Source organism: Ambystoma mexicanum, chromosome 7q (assembly GCF_040938575.1).
Source record: "Ambystoma mexicanum isolate Mex_15411 chromosome 7q, UKY_AmexF1_1, whole genome shotgun sequence".
In the NCBI taxonomy this organism is placed as follows: Eukaryota; Metazoa; Chordata; class Amphibia; order Caudata; family Ambystomatidae; genus Ambystoma; species Ambystoma mexicanum.
Genome location: NC_090941.1, coordinates 882,288,075 through 882,305,189, shown reverse-complemented (window position 1 = coordinate 882,305,189; position 17,115 = coordinate 882,288,075). Strand labels below are relative to the sequence as shown.

The 17,115-nt window shown below is 45.6% G+C and overlaps 1 protein-coding gene across 2 annotated transcripts in view; it reads left to right on the top strand.

Moving 5' to 3' along the window:
• The window catches only part of LOC138527989 (glutamate carboxypeptidase 2-like), an 898,418-nt gene extending 881,847 nt beyond the window's left edge, over window positions 1-16,571 (top strand). For both annotated transcript variants that reach the window (XM_069639404.1, XM_069639405.1), the window contains exon 19: window positions 11,725-16,571. In XM_069639404.1, coding sequence (XP_069495505.1) covers window positions 11,725-11,914 — 190 coding nt within the window. In that variant the 3' untranslated portion in view covers window positions 11,915-16,571. The remainder of the gene's footprint in view (window positions 1-11,724) is intronic.
• Window positions 16,572-17,115: the final 544 nt, after the last annotated feature.

The following is a 17,115-nucleotide window of genomic DNA, read 5'->3' as shown; positions in this document are numbered from 1 at the left end:
CTCGAAGTTGATTATTAACTGTATCCAGCTGTGTTACTCATTTTCTGAAAGAACTCTGCCTTTCACGCGAAGAGCCCACTCTACTAGAGGCATTGGGGCCACTCTGGCTTTCATTGCAAATGTACCCCTTGACACCATTTGCAAAGCAGCTACTTGGAGCTCTATTCACACTTTTACTCAGCATTACTGCATTGACACCCATTCCAAGGCAGATACACAAGTGGGACAAGCGGTTCTAAGACACTTATTTGCTCATGACCCTTCTCACATCCCACCTCCTTCTTCAGGTACTGCTTGCTAATCTATGCACAGCATGTGATCTAAGCAGAATCCACAAGCCTCAGAAGGGATACATTACTCACCGTAATCGTATTTCTGATGCTTGTATCTGCTTAGATTCACATGCGACCCACCCTTCCTCCCCTCTGAGAGAAGGCGCATGATGGCTTGTAGTCTTACCTTTCTGTCTATCTGCTTGGATTATCTGTACTCACGCTACTCCTCATGCTACCTCATGTCAGAAAAAATACAATCTGAGGATCCTAGACGCGTGAGGGATCTTGGGTACAGTGGACGTCACACTAGGGATAGTATTACTGGCACGCCCTGTGTCGACGCCCATTTTCGAGTTTCAAAAAACAAACTGTAATACTCCGCAGCTTCCACTAGATGTCGGCCTATGCACAGCATGTGAATCTAAGCAGATACAAGCATCAGAAATACGATTACGGTGAGTAATGTATCCCATATATATATATATATATATATCATCGTTGGGATATGCTCTAGGAGCTTCATCACATTCCTGCGATTTAGGATAGGGACATTTGATCCAGGTATTATTCTCTCCAGGAATACTTTTTTTATCTTGCTTTTTTGGTTGAAGATTAGTTTTCTTTTTGTTGGATTCCTCTATACGTGCTTTGATTGTTCACCCTGGTGTTCTGCATTTTCATTTCCCCTCCACGCCCTCCCCAGGATGTTTCTCAGAGGTCTTCCTGCAGCACCTCTCTCAGGGCTAATCTTTTTTCTTCTAATGTTTTAAAGGTAGAATCTTTTTTTGTTAACAGGCTTGATTTTTCCTTCTCGGTGTGCGAGGTGGATAGCCCCAGGATTGGGTCTATTGTTAGTCGCTTCTCCTGTCGCTCTATTGCAGCCCAATCGGAACAGCTTAGATTATTCCATTTCCCATCCTCTTCCTCCCTTTCCATTGTTTCTAACAAATCACTTAAACAGGTCTCCAAGGAGGTGTCGATCTCCTCAATCTCCACTAGAGAGTGTCAATTGTGTATTTGCTGGGACCATGCACTTTTGTGGAGATTCTTCCTGGGGCATCGCCAGTTCTCTTCTGGGTCGCTTCAGTGGTTGAATCATGTCTAATGGTGGAGGGATTCTTATATTCCTTAAGAAGGCTCTAGATCCGTTGGACTTTCTTTTCCTCCCAGTTTTATTATTTTGTATTTTTCCCTCATTTTTATCCATTTGTACATGATTTTGGCCTTTCCCCTCTGGACCTACCAGAGCTTCTGTTTGGTGGAATATTGGGAAGGTATTTGTTTTTTTAGCCAGGCCATGTTTCACTGATCCTTTCAGGACCCTCAGTCTAACTTAGTCTCTTGCCATCCCCAGGGGATTTATGCGACGCTTAATGCCTTGGTTTCCTTTTTTCTCTGTACAACTCCATTCGAATCCCACCATCCCGTTGATCTCCTCTCTCCTTTCATGATCCTTTTTCCATTGGCTCTGCATCCATTTGCAATCTTCCACTGTTGCTTCCATTAGTAGGGCTTTGTCTGTTGACTCTCTTCTTGCCATGTCACATAGAGGGTTTTGCCATTTGATTGAGGTTTCTGCTACTGTGTTCACTCTCTCTTCGAGCTTATTAACAAAACTTTCCATTTCTGTAATTTTTGCGTGAGCCATTGCTATTAAAGTGGCCTGGTCTTGCAGTGAGCTATTAATGGATTCGTATAATTTAGTAAAGGGGGTTAGCGAGATGGACAACACTGTCATCACCATATGCAGAATGTTGGTCACCTCTTCTCTCGTTGAAGTTCGTTGGAGTTCCTTCCCTGATCTGACATCCTCTCTTCTAACCAGGGTCCTCCTGTATACTCCTCACAGGGAATGAGGAGCTTCTGCTGCTGGATGATCAATTTTCCCATATGGATTTATCTCCTTCAAATCGCAGCAGGGTGAGATTTCTATTAGACTTTGTGGCTCATTACGGGTCCGGCGGTAACCGTGCCAGTGCTACCGACGGGGTTTCAGCTGGACCCGTAAATATTTACCGGCGCCTTACTTCCCAGTGCCACCGGGAGATTACAACACCAGCGGGCCAGAAAGTCAGGCGCCAATAAATTGTAAGTCCCCATTCCCATAGAGTCACATAGGACTCTATGGGAGTGGGGACCATGGAAGCACCGACACCATTGCTAATGGTGCCGGTGCTTCCGTGCCGGTCTGCCTACCATGGCCGCTGTGCCTGGTAGGTCAGACCTGTCGGGCACAGTGCCTTCAGCAGGCAGACCTGTACTGTGCCGGTCCGGAAACAACGGCACCGTTGCTTCCAGACCAGCATACTTGTAATGAGCCCCAATGTCTTTTTCACCTTTGTTGCATCCTTCTCTACGTACCCATTCCCAGTCCTTTGGGATAATTGCGGATATGATTTTGATGGAGAGTGTGAGATTCTGGTTTCATTATGGGGTTGCACTTGATTTAGGTCTGGACTGCCCATGCGCTTTTTCCCTGATGGTGTTTGTAAGGGCGCTATGAGCTCGACATTTAGAGTATTCTTATCTATAGTTGGCATCTATCTGTTAAATCCAGTAAATCCTTCGCAAGTCGTGCCGCCAGATCTGAGTTTCTTAGCTCTTTGTTTGGAGGCCCAGTGGCGGGCACATTTCACTTTATTGGCACAGTTGTAATTGCAAAATGATCCTTTTTTTAAAACTTGTTGAGCAGGAAAGAATGAAGGCATTGAAACATTATTTGGTGGGAATTAATCACACTTTGTCATTTCGATAGAAATAGATAAGGCTTTAATGCACATCATATCAATAGAGGCATTGAGATTGCTTTAACAATGCCTGTTTTACATCTTCCTGCTGAACTAACCCAAAAGTCAAAACTTCACTTCTGCCCTGCATGCAGGTTCCCATGTGGCGAGGTTAAGATTCCTATTTGACTGGCTTGGATTTTTCAGAGTGGAAAGAATTATGGTCGACTGTCCAGTTAATCCATTAGGCACTGTGGAGTCAGAATGAGGACACAGACACCCTGAGGATATTTCCAACATGTGTTTATTAAAGAATAAGGTCTAACTTTCCCTTTCGCTATGATGTATTCCCTACCGTTATTTACTAACTAAGGTGCTCGTCAGTCATCAATAAAAGTCCAAAGGAAGAAGTTCGCTGTCCAAAACTAATGCTAACCCACCCCAACACTATTCTAACATACTCGAGGACAGGAGAACGACTCCCTTCTCCTAATGGATGCTTCTTGCACTTTTCTTCTTTAATCTTTCTTGTTTCTTGTTAATATTCTATTTTCAAATATTCTCTTGTTACTTTCTGTACAAGTTCCTGTAGTTCCCTTTGCAAACTTTTGGCTTTCCTTTTCTCTTTAATGATGACTTTCTTTGGTCGAATCCTTTGACTCGTGCTAATATATTTTTTGCCTGATTTACATTGGCTCCCTCTAGTAAATCAGGTTTAATTTAAAGCGTTCTGTATTGTTCACCGTCTTTTTTACAGTAAAGGTGCAGAATTTTTACAAGCAAAGTTCTGTCCGTATATATTTCGGTTGGTCCCCCCCCCCCCGATCTCAGGATGGCTGTTACATCTAGATTGCTCGGTATCGGTTGTCTAGAACCGTGGGTCATGCCTTTTCAGTGGCGGCTGTGAAGCTATGCCACCATCTTTGAGGACCACTGAGAATCATATGCAGGGTTTGAAATTAGGATTCGATGAGCAAGAACTAAAACCAGCTCCTGGGTGTCATGCAACATCCAGTAAGTAGGAGCCACCGTTTGGGAACCAGGAGCGAGTACCCAGCGCACCGCAAATCTAACTTCCACATGAGGGGCACACTTGACATTTTTGTCCATTGTGGTTGATTCCTTATGTTTAAATGTGTACTAGATGTGTCCTAATTCTTCTTTATTTTCATTCTTAAATGCTCAAAATTTAATGTCACGCATGAATGTTTGTAAGACACCAATTGTCTGGGGCGCCAAAAGTAGCTTTTGGTAGCGGTAGGTTTCAAGCTAACCAGGCTCTTCATGGCTAGAAACAGGAGCTAAATAGCTCCCAGATCCCCTCAATTTCAAACCCTGAATTGGCATTTAGACGTCTATTCTATTCTATTGAAAACATTTCTATTCTAGCTATTTTTAGCTTTAGAATTTGCTCAGCTTCTGTTCATTTTCTTGAGTGCCAAGATGCCTTTTGGAGAATGCAAGTTTTATAAATCTGCTAACATAACGTAACATAATATATTCTTGGTAACTGTGGAAAGTGTCTTTTCCTATGTGTTGTTTACAATTAGGCTTCAACCTTTCTTGGCGTAGTCTTTTCTGTATATCATTTATTTCTGAGGCTTGTCTGCCCTTCAAATTATAATATTATGTCTCTGTTATGTTGCCCTCAATGTTCCTTGAGTAACTGGGTGTTTTCCCTCTTCGTGTGATAGTTTGACCCACATTCTGCTGATTCCCTCTCTCAGGATTTTTTATGATCCTTCTTATTTTATCACTGTTCAAGTTCATCAGGTTTAGATTTATGACTTCATCAGTTGTACTGAGACTAGTCTCTACGCTTGCATAATGTGCCCTGCTCGGCCTCCTGGTTCCCATTGTACCTGTTACCTTCAGACTTTCGGGGAAATGTCACCAGGGCCTGTACTGGCATGCAACCTTCATCTTCACTCGGTTCCTCTGTCGGCTCTCTTCCGCCGGCATCTTCTCCTTGTGCTTCTCTTGGTGCCTCGGTATCCCGATGGGAGACTGTAGCATTTGCCAATTTCTGCTTGGTACAGTGGCTGTGTTGTTAGACGGGCAGCTTGCCCACCACTACATCTTTGTGGTAATGCCACTGCTCCACTTTGGAGTCCACTCGTCTCTGCTTCTCGCTTTCTCCACATGCTGGGCTTCCAACATTTGCTTCCCGCGCTCTGAGCACTTCTGTACATCGCGGGCTCCGCAGCTATCTCGGCCTCCACCTCCTCCAGCTCTTACGCTCCCATGGGACCTCCCTTGCCTGGGTATGCAATCCTCTCTTGGCTTCATTCGGCATGCACTCTTTCTTCAATCTTCTCGTCCCAGTTGATTGGAGATTTTTATTTAAAGAGACATTTTTGTTATCTTCCTGGTGATGGCATAAAATAACTTTCTCCTCAGCCAAGTCTCGGGACGTGATACTACTTTGGATATTAGATATTCCCAAGTAGTACATCATGTGACATGGTTTAGGGAGCTCCTCAAAGGAACGGGAGTCCTTGTCCCCAAAGGCGGAGTCTCTCCCAGTGAGGTCCCACTTGCCTTTATCCCTAGGGAGGGTATTGTGGAACGGTCTTGCATACATGCCAACATTCCAACAAGCGGCTGAGAGGGAGATTTCTACAGCGAAATCGGGAGACAACAATTTTGCCATTGGAATGCATTGGGGAAATAATTATTTTAGGCGGGAGAACGTGAAAAATACCAGTATTTTTCACTCGAAAATCAGGAGTCTCCCGCCTAAATCGGGAGGGTTGGCATGTATGGTCTTGCCTCCCTAGCCTCACCAGGGTCGGGGCTCCCCTTTGGGGAGAAGGGACAATCCCTCAGTTCGTCACAGCACACAGAGAACACAACATATACACTAGGCCCCTCCCGCAGGATCCAAGTTAAAGAAGAAATATTTAAAAATAAACCTATTAACATTCCCCAAAATTGAAAGTTGTGATGTGCTCACGGATCAACATTAGTCCTGTTTGATAGGGCCTGGCCTCAATACTTCACTGCCATTAATTTGCCACTTGGAGATGATTGAAGGCAATGATGCTGACCAGATGCAGCCTAATGGATAGTCAAACAATGGAGGCTCTGTGTCAGAATTTTCTGGCTAAATTGTTTGCTGAAAACAAGCCAGAAAATGTAAACCTTTCATTAATTTATAAACACGCAACTTTGCAAGTGCATGTTAAAGCATAGATGATGGATTTTCTCTCATAAAATAAAAACCAAATAATCTGAACACTGTGTTGAGGCGCTAGTTTCCTGAATTAATCAAAAAATAATAAAATGATAAATAGGCCAGGGAATTACTAATATCCCTATTTCATTGCGGTTGCAGGTTGCTAACATAAATTGTGGAATCCACATTATTTTGAATGTATTAATATTAGGAGTAGATTGGGCCCACGTCTTTTTGTCTTTTTCTTTCACATGTCCCACAAATTATAATCAACCAATGAAGATTGGGGGTGGGGGAGGGGAATTCTTTGAGTGTCTGACTGTGAGGCAGGACAATGGAAATACTGGCCAATCAAATAATGTGACATAATCATGACATAAGCATGGGAATATATAACAAAGGGGAGCATAGAAGGCCTAGGATTTTGACTCTGGAGAAAGATGCAGGAAATAACACCATCTGTTCCTAGTGGGTGAGTGCTGAATATGGATATTATCTGCAGATGACAAGGGCCTCTTTACGAGGAAGGAGGTAGCCATGCCGCTTTTTGCGGCATGGCTACCCCCATTCCGGGTACCGGGTCAGGGTTCCCTGAATAGGGAAATATCGGGCCATTCCGACCTTGGAGGGCCCGGTATTTCCCCATTCAGGGAACCCAGACCCGGTACATCCCCATCCCCATTCCCATTTGAACCCCTATAGGGCTCAATGGGAATGGGGAGCATGCTAACAACGGGCCCGTTAATGACGGGCCTGTTGTTAGCATGCTGGACCGCTCGCGGGACCCGCTAAGGACGTCTGGTGAAACCAGGCGTCCTTAGCGGGACCCGTGAGCGGACCTTGTAATGAGGCGGTAGGGGGTTAACGGGGCTGGCCACTCTACCGGTCCAGTTAACCCCCTACCGCCTTCTTCGTAATGACGCCCAAAGACTAATCCATTATACAATTGGAAACAAGTTAACCAGAGGCAGTCCTATCTTCATAGAAGCAGATAAGGAAGGGGATTTGCTGACTGGGAGATTTCCAATCTGAAAGTGTCTATACTGGACCTATGCCATTAAAGATCAATTCAAAATGTGTTTGAGAATTACCCAGTAGAAACTGTAGATGCTCTCTAGAACTATTCCCCTGATAAGTCCAAGAAGCGGGGTGGTTTGAAAAGGATGCTACCAAAATACCTAAATTTTGTAATGGGAAATTAAAAGTGCATTTCACTGCATTTAAAATCAAGGTAGATGCCATTTCAGTCCAACCCAAAATACATTTCTGAGCTGTACATGCAGTGATACAGATCGCATGTTATGCAGTCGGTGCGCAAGTCTGTGTAAATTATAATCTCAATTAATTGTACCCAAAGTGCATTCAAAGAACTTGTTAAACTTATGCTGTGATATGAAGATGGATGTAACATCACCTAATGAAGATCTTCGTGATTGTGTGTTCTGTGAAAGCCATAACTATGTAATACGGATTGGGAAGTGAGAGCAGGTTTAATTCTGTCATTTCTACTCTCATAGAAAATTACATGAATGTATATCCCACGCAATCCCCTCACTATTGATTACATAGTACATAAAAAAAGTCCTTGCGCCTGTGCGACTAATGCCTCATAATAAAAGGACAGGGGCACTTATACCTATTTAATAAAATCCTAAAACCATTCTCCAAGGTTGGTTGGGTGAACAAAAAATGTTGTCCATCTGAATTGATAAGACCACTTTCCTAATCAAAACCTGCAGAATTCTGATGCAATTCATGATAAGCTTACTCTGAACTGCACACACGTATAAACATCCCACAGCACCAGATTTACAAGGGAAATGTAAGAAATGCAACAGTTCTTTGATTCTAGCATTTATTGGTGCTATTGAACAAAGCAACATTTTTTGATTCATTTGTAAATGAAACTGCATGTTTAATTTGGAGCTTTTTTCTTTAAATCGAGAAAGCTTTGATACAGTGATCGACACGCGGCAGAATTATGACTAGAAAGCTTATCGCAATTCAGAACTAAACACATAGAGATTTGATTATGTAAATGGATACATGTGGGTGAGAAATATAGCAATATTTATTCAGAAAGGTGCATATCATTTTTGTAGACTGGCTCCTGTAATTGTAATATTGTGGCGAGTTCCCTTGCATAAAACTTGTGGCCAACCTTTGCATTCTTTTTATTTTAATAAAACAAAATATTGATTTTGAAATTAGCCTGTCCCTGGAATTGTGGGGTGGGATTGTAAATCAGGGAGCCCACTTGGTGGAAAGAATAATATATCAACTAACATACCTTACAGGTTCCCTTACATGAACATAAGCATCATTCAGTCGCTTAACTATGATCCAGCCGCAACGTGGCTCCTTGCCACAAACTGGAACATCCTCCACTGTGGGCCCTTCAGGCTTAGACCTGTGAGGCGAAAGGGCTGGCACTTCAATCCCCTTTTATGTGTTCTCTTGTGTGTGCTTTGTCCACAGCCCTCTATAGAGACGTAGACATTGTGATCTTTTGATGATCTATGGTTGAGCTGGTGAACCATAAGGTTTGTTTTTAAAGAATAGAGTGCAATGTCTCAGTTTAAGCACTATTCAACTCTTGTTTGCATTATTCAAGTAGAGAGTAACATAAAGAGAGCATTGCAGAAACCTGAGAGATGTTTGAGAGAAAGACCCAACCCAATATATATATGTGGTGAGTACTAATACATTTATAGGGAAAAGGAGGTAAGGTAAACAGACCAACATCTTTTAAAAATACATTTGGCTCCATATCATTGAGTGAGGTCTGAGGTTAGAAGTAAGCATTTTCTGCCTCTAACTTTAATTACCAGAAGTGCATTGGGGTTTCAACCACATAGGACTAACAGATCATCAAGAACTTTAAGAATAAGTAAGTCTTCCATTGATGGGTATCCCCTAGAGAGATGCCACACTCCTGGACTTGACAGGCAAGCATCACTTTTCACCCCAGCACATCCTGGAGTTAAAGCACTGCCTAGTGAGTAATCCAGGCAAAGGTTAATAGACATTTTTCGTAAATACTGTTGCTGCATTCAATCCGACGGGAGCTTCCAGCATTAGATGGTTCAAAGTCCCAGATGTCGGAGAGTATACTAAGCTTCATCTCTGGAATGCTAATCATGGTAAAAGCCAAGAAAGAATTACCTATTTTTGGACAAGTTACAAAATTGGAGGCGCTTCAGGGGTTCAGTCCTGTGTGGTACACCCAACTAACTTCTACAAAGAAAATGATGTGACTTTAATGATGTAATAATTAGCCAAACGCTGCCTAATGCACTCTTGAGATTGTGCAACCTGCGAGGCTGGAAACAACCGCCTAACTCGCACCATGGGAAAGGAAAATTACGTTTATCAGTGCAGTGAGTATTCAACCACATGACACTGACAACAGTATGTGTTCTCTTATGTTGCAAACCAGTCCCTGAAAATGGCGGCCACAACATGAGTCTTGACGCTCCAGTCTTGAAATCTAGAAATGGCGGGTTGTCAGGGGATCAAGGGGACTATGGACACTTGTGAACTAGCCTATATGCAAACAGTTGTGGATGTAGTAGGGGAGAAAGGTATCTTCATGTGCCACACGTGGATGCCTTATTGTTTGATGGTTTCTTATTTATATGGTTCTGTGTATGGGAAGGGGTTTACTTTGAGTAGGTGTTTTATTTACGGAAGTAGCACCTGCACATATTTGCGTTGTTGTGACAATTGAAATTGTTTAGTACATGTTCCCAAAACAGTATTATGTGACAAGAGATTCACTTTAAATGACGGCTCAGGATTTTATTGGATCACAACAGGTTTACTTCTGGTATGTTTAGTCCTACGGGGTACGCCAATATACTTCTGTAGCACACAACTGCTACAGATGCCTTTTCATTGCATAATTAATGTATTCCAAATATTGTCTGATAAATTCCCTTAGCCCTAAGGTTCCTTTCAGTGAGTCCTTCCACCCATCTCAGTGATCATTCAAATTAAGACATCATAGATCATGCCATATTGCTTACTGGATGCCCATGCCTTATCCATCATGTATAATTGCCTCACTTTAGCGCCACCTATAAGCCAAAACTACAGCACTAGAGTCCTGATAGGGAGAAATGGCACACGAGGAGGGACACACAGCTTGTAGATGTTGTTTGGTTATTTGCCCACCTATTGACCCTAATCAATATGCCCCTCCTGCCCAAAACACCTCCTCCTGGAAAAGTGCCTGCCGGTGTTTTTTCAAAGCTGTCTTCTGAGAGTTAATTTGACTTGTAAAAGCGCTACTGGTGTCATAATGTCTTAACCAGGTCTGCCTTCAGCCACTCGAATTATAAGTACTATGCGTGTCCTTCACTGATTTCCTGTTAAAACAATAATTTAAAAAGCTATCAGTTTTGGCTAATTTATAATGATTAATCATTTACCAGGCACTGTTATTAAATGCCCATATACTTATATATATATACCCTTCTGCCCTCTATTCACTGTCTAGTCTATCCCTGTAATGCATTCCTGGAACGCTTCTTCTTCATCTTTTCTTGCTGCTCCAGCATCTGAGATAAATATACTGCTAGTTGTGTTTTTCTTCCTTTTATATCGTTGAGCTGCTCACTGTTTGGTGAGGCTGTGGGACCGATGCACGAGTGTGGACGCAGGGATTATTCTCTGTGTCTCGGTGTGTCACAATGACAATGTCATATTCTTCTGGGGAAGGGGGTGAGCTCCCCCGTGCACACCCAAGACACGCTGTTCCCCCACTGTCTCCATTATTTCTTGCAGGGATTTTTCCTCCCCTCTCTTTGGTTTGGGCTATTAGGTGGCACATGCACCACCTGTAAGCCAAAACGAATGCATAAGACTACAGCTAGGGAGAAATGGCATATGAGGAGGGACACACAGCTAGCTTTCAGGTGTTGTTTGGTATTTGCCCACCCATTCACTGCCCTTGGACATGCTAATCCCTATGGCCTGTAACCCAAAACATCTTCTAGTGAGCTCTCTTTAATCAAGGCATACCAGCAAACTGTACACTCGAGGTGCCTGCCAGTGTTTTTCCAAAGCAGTCTTCTAAGAGTTAATGACTTAATTGGAGGCGTAAACCTGCAGAGGTGTAATAAAAATGTCTTACCCATGTCTGTCTTCAGCGACTAGATTTTTAAGCACTATGTGTGTCCTTCACCGAAGTCCTGTTAAAAACAAGCATTGATTGGCAAAGCCAATATTTATGGCTTGTGCATAAGTATTAAGTATTTGCCAAGCACTGCTATTAGATGCCCGGGTACTTGCTCCATTTTGCACCTGCTTCCATCAATGACCAGTTAATCCCACTATGGCAGTGCCTGGCAAGTGCCCTTCTCATGTCTAAAAGCCCAAACTGCTGACATTGCTCGTTGTTATACTTTATTCTATCTTGGCAACCAATCCCTAACGCCAAAATTCATGTTGCTATTTTCCGGGGATTATCCTTTTTTCTTTATATTGGACATTGAAGCATCTGATTAGCTGGGCATTAATTAACCTGTGTCTATTTCCACAGGCACATCATCTTTGCACCAAGCAGCCACAACAAGTACGCGGGAGAATCTTTCCCTGGAATCTATGACGCCATGTTTGACATTGAGAGCAAAGCAGATCAGCAGAAAGCGTGGGAGGAAGTCAAGAAGCAGATCTCTATTGCAGCTTTTACTGTGCAAGCAGCTGCGGGAACTCTGGAAGAAGTTGCATGAGCGGTGCAATATTTTCACGCATTAAGGACAGCTTTAAGAATATTTAATGATCCACATGAAAAGGAAACCCTTTAGAAATAAATGTCTCCTTCTCGAAACTGCCGTTTCCCTTTAACAGAAAGAATAAAGAGGAAACCATATTGGCTGCACATTGACATGGTTAGTGGATCGCGAAGCACATTTTTGGTGATCTGTAATACGACCTTTGCAAAAAAAATGTATGATATGTTTCCTAAAATGTTATTGATTTTAACCAGACATTTTAACAGTAACACTTTAGGAATTGCTTTTACATAGTGCTACTGCATGTTGTGGGCGAGCCGGTGCCTCGGGCCGCCCTGTACTAACACGCGCACGCACACAATCATTGAGACATGACACATGCGTCCATGCTTTCCAAGGTCCCGGCGGCAACTGCCGCACGGTCGTTCTATATTCAAAATGCACATGCACGACCCAAAACGAGGCTTGCGCATGTGTCGTTTACACTGACAACGTCACATCTCTTTTTTTCTTTAATTAAACAAACTTGCATCAAACACAACATTACAACATGGAAAACGATAACTGGACCCAGTGTGGGTGGCTGACCTGGCTCTGACGCCGGCTCAGTCTCCCGAGTCCAGGACGTAGTGCTTGAGACGAGCAGGCGGCCTGCGATCATGTCGCACAGGATATCGGTGGCTGTTATGGGGGATCGCTCAGGGGCACTCCAACCGCGGCAGCACCTCTGGTGGGGCATCCGCTCCGGGGCTCTCCGCCCCCCGCTTCCAATGAGGCTCCATCGTCTGGGCCCGCCTCCTGACAGGGAACGTCCACTTTCTTAAAAAAAGATTGGTTGTGGGTGATTGTCCATCGTTCATTGGCCGCGGTGACCATGGTCCCCTTCACGTGGGTAACGGTCCACGGCTGGGGTTCGTATGGTAGTGACAGCTTCCCTTCAGGTCGACGATTCTGCACTAACACCGAATCACCTACGGCCACCTTCTTGTCTTGCAAACATCTCCTCGCACTCTCCTTCATGTTGCATGCCGCACGCTCTTCCCGGACTTTCTCGTTGTTGATAACCCCGGGTTCTCGGCCCCCCATCTCGGGTATCAAACCTCTCGGACAGCGTCCAAACAGCGCTTCGGCTGGGGCGACACCCGTGGACTGGTGGGGCGTGGTTCTGTATTCCCTTAGGAACTCGACCAATTTCTGCCGTAGATCACTCCCTCCATTGGTAGATATTCTGAACACTTTAAGAGTCTGCATCATTCTTTCAGCTTCACCATTCGCCCGAGGCCAGAGAGGCGAGACCTTCTGATGTTGGATGCCTTTTTCCTTCAAGTACTGCGCAAACTGGTTTCCCGTGAATGGGGGTCCATTGTCCGAGCACAACATTTCAGGGAAACCATGCGTGGCAAACATTCTGTCCAACGCCCTGATGGTGTGTTCAGTCGCTGTCGATTCCACCACTTCCACCTCCAGGTACCTCGACCATTGGTCAACCACTGCCAAAAAGTACATGCCCCTTCCCGTTGATCCAAAATCAGCATGGATGGTGCCCCACGGCTTCACACTCCTTTCCATGGAACTGATGGGCGTAGCCCTCTCAACCGGACTCGCCGTTTGGCATGGTAAACACCTTTTCACATACAATTCCACCAGACTTTCCAGATTGGGGAACCATTCCTTGGGTCTGAGCCGCGCCTTTGTCTTGGTGATACCTTGGTGCCCCTTATGAGCCAGTTCCAGGACGCGGTTCCTCAGGGCTTGTGGAATGACAATTTGCCGTCCCCGCAGCAGTAGTCCATCTTCCGATATCGATAGTTTGTGCCTCACCCTCAAGAGTGCCTGAAGGTCCTTCTGAGCCCTCAGTTGCCACCTGGAGTTGTTTTGGAGCACCTCCTTCCAGTCACCACTTCTCACCGCAGCCTTGACAATCTGGAACACTTCGTCCATCGACGACTCCTCGGCCACGGCTACTGTCATGAGCACTACTCCCGAGGAGCCAGGACTGGCCCAGCGCCCACGGAAGCAGACCCTTCTTCCACATCTCCGGACCCAACAGACCCCTACAGGGGCCCTTTGGACCGTGTCCTGGCACCTTTGGCGCCAGGCTCATAAAGGACTTCAGTCCCGGCGCCATAGGCGCCGGGCTCATATTGATAAACTGTGTAATAATGCTTGGGTGGACTTACCTGAGGTAGACCATGCTGCATACTTACCCAGAACAATCCAGTCTGGCTGAAGTCCCCAGCCATCAGGGCTGGGAGGAACTATTTCCTCTATTCAGGAACTCTTTTCTTACCTGGGTGGGGCCGGTGGAAGAACACACACCTGAAGCACTTCTCTGCTATTTAAACCACGCCCGATGGAATACACGTGATTCGCATTATTCTGCATCAGCAGCAGGACGCTCACCGAGTCGGCTCCTGCATCCTGGCTCCTGACACGCCCGCCAGCACCCGGAACACCTGCAAACAGACAAGAAAAGAGAAGGCGAGCATTAGAAATTACTTACCGGAATCCGGCCTCAGCAATCCTACCTCCGACGATCCTGCAAAGGAAAGGTACAAGATTAGCAGCGCTCTCAAACGCTCACAGCCGCGCCGCCTTGCCTTACCCATCCGTGGCCTCGCCGAACTACACCGCGGCCACGACGCCGGCAGCATCTCGGCACCTGAAAAACAGAAAAAGACAGTCATTAGAGGTGCCCGCTCTAAAGCGGCCAGATTTCTCCCACTTACTTACGTGCCTCCTCACGCGCGACAGAGGCTGTGTCGCCGGCAGCATCTCGGCACCTGTAAGCAGAAAAAGACAATCATTAGAAGTAAGCAGTCGCTTTTCTTTCACTTACCTTCCTCCACCGCGGCTACGACGCCAGCTACATCCCAGCACCTGCATAAGAGGAATACATGGTGAGCACTAACTAAGCACGAGAACAAATACTCACCAAGAGACTTACCAGCTTTAGGTTTCTGGGCCCCGGCTCCTGTGGAGAAAAGACACTCATACTTACGGCTACCGCTGGAGAGACGAAAGGACACAGTGTCCGCAACTATTTCCCATCCAGTGACGTAACTGGATTCTACGCACCCCTGCACCTGAAGCAGTATGGAGAGCTCATCTTTACAATACCTAAGGTGAGAGCTCACAGAAACCAAGTTGGGGGTCAAGAAGAGTGAGAAACGGGAGATTGGTGGGAACACATATCCACCCCAACTGGTAATCAATCCCTTTTCTTCCACCTGCAGAAAACTTACTCTACAAGCCAGGCAATCCAAATTCGGAGGCCCCGTCCAGAGCATCTTCCGGGCCCTGCGCCTCACGATAGAAGAAACGGTAGCAGTCCAGTTCGGGTCAGCGTCTCTGTGGGAATCAGGTGAGCGTTACAGAACGCGAAGCCTACCAATAATCTCCTACCCAGGCGCTATGGAAACTTCTGATGCAGATCAACTGGCCCAGCTACTGGGGGAATTAAGGGCTGAAGTTCATGCTGCTCGCCAGGAGACGAACGCCCTCAGGAGAGAGTTAATAGTGTCAAAGGAACGAACTGACGACCTTGCCAGATAGTTATTACAGAGCCAAGCGGGGCAAACCCCTCTGCCCAATCTAGTGGGGAATTTTACCCCAGTTACTTCAACCAATCCCGTTCAAATCAACCTACCTGGAAATGTGCCACTGGCACCACCTGAACGTTTTGCTGGAGACCCTAAAAGATTTGCAGTGTTCATAAATCAATGCCGATTGCACTTTCTCTGCAGGCCCGCGGCCTTCCCGAATGACCAGACCAAGGTAGCATTTGTACTTTCGTATCTTAGCGGCAGTGCCGCCGATTGGTCAATTCCACTGGTTACTCAAGATGATCCAATCCTTCGGAATTTCCAAGCCTTCCAGACGAGTATGGAAAGACCTTTTGCAAGGCATTCCCAGGGGTAGGCCCTGGACAATTAACTCCTTTCCCTACAACAGGGCAACCAGGATCTCTTAGCCTACATTGCATCCTTCAATAGGTTAGTTGTGGAAACTGGATGGCCCGAGGAGAAAAGAATCACGCTATTTCACCAAGGTCTACGCGGCGAACGCAAAGACGTCCTGGTCCAGGTCGTAAATCCACCTCAGGACTGTTCGGATTATATTGATTTGGTGGTCCAATTAGATCACAGGCTTCAAAACAGGAAGGCGGATCGATCCAGGTTTGAAACCCGAATCTTCACTAAGACTCGGAGCAACTGCAAAAGTGTCGATGGCACCGAACCTATGCAGATTGGGGTTGTAAAGGGCCCCTTAACCCAGAAAGAGCGTGACAGAAGACGGCAAATGCAACTGTCTCTCTATTGTGGGAACTCGGGACATTTCCTTCGAGACTGCCCTGTAAAACCACCTAAGAAGACCGTAGGAGCTTCCGACAAGAATTCCGAAAAGTCTGAGCCGGGAAACGACCTTGCCCGATAAGCGTAGAGGTCCGCTTGCCGAGCTTAAAAACCAGTTCTTTGACCTCGCACTTCATTATGCCAATGGTCCTCGTAAATCCGAAGCAGCCAGAAAGATTGCATGCAATTAAGGCATACGTGGACAGTAGAGCTATAGGAAATTACGTGGACCGCGAGTTGGCTTCCAGGATGAACCTACCTCTTTGCCCAAAAGCTGTTAAAGATGTCATCACCACTGTGGATGGGACTGAGATCGCCTCCGGGCCGGTAACCCATACCACTACTGAAGTGACATTACTAGGCCAAGACGGGCATCGGGAGGTAATAGTGTTCGACGTGATCAAGGCTCCGCAATTTCAAATAATTCTGGGAATCCCTTGGTTGGAAAAACACAATCCTCAGATTGATTGGCGAGCAAAGACGATAACGTTCCCAGAGTGTGCACAAACCTGCTATCTACGATCAGACATTGGCCTAGCGTCAGTAACGGCCGACAGTTTGCAATTACCGCTAGAGTATCGAGAGTTTCAAGATGTTTTCCAAAAGGAACAGGCTAACACCTTACCGCCCCACAGGTCATACGATTGCCAGATAGATCTACTACCCGGTGCAACTCCTCCTTGCAGCAGGATCTACGCCCTTACCGAGCCTTAGAACCTTCACCTGCGACAGTACCTGGACCAGTACTTGGCCAATGGTTTTATTCGTCCATCGAAGTCCCCTGCATCCTCGGCTCGGTTCTTCGTGCCAAAAAAAGAAGGTGACCTCAGAACCTGTATAGAC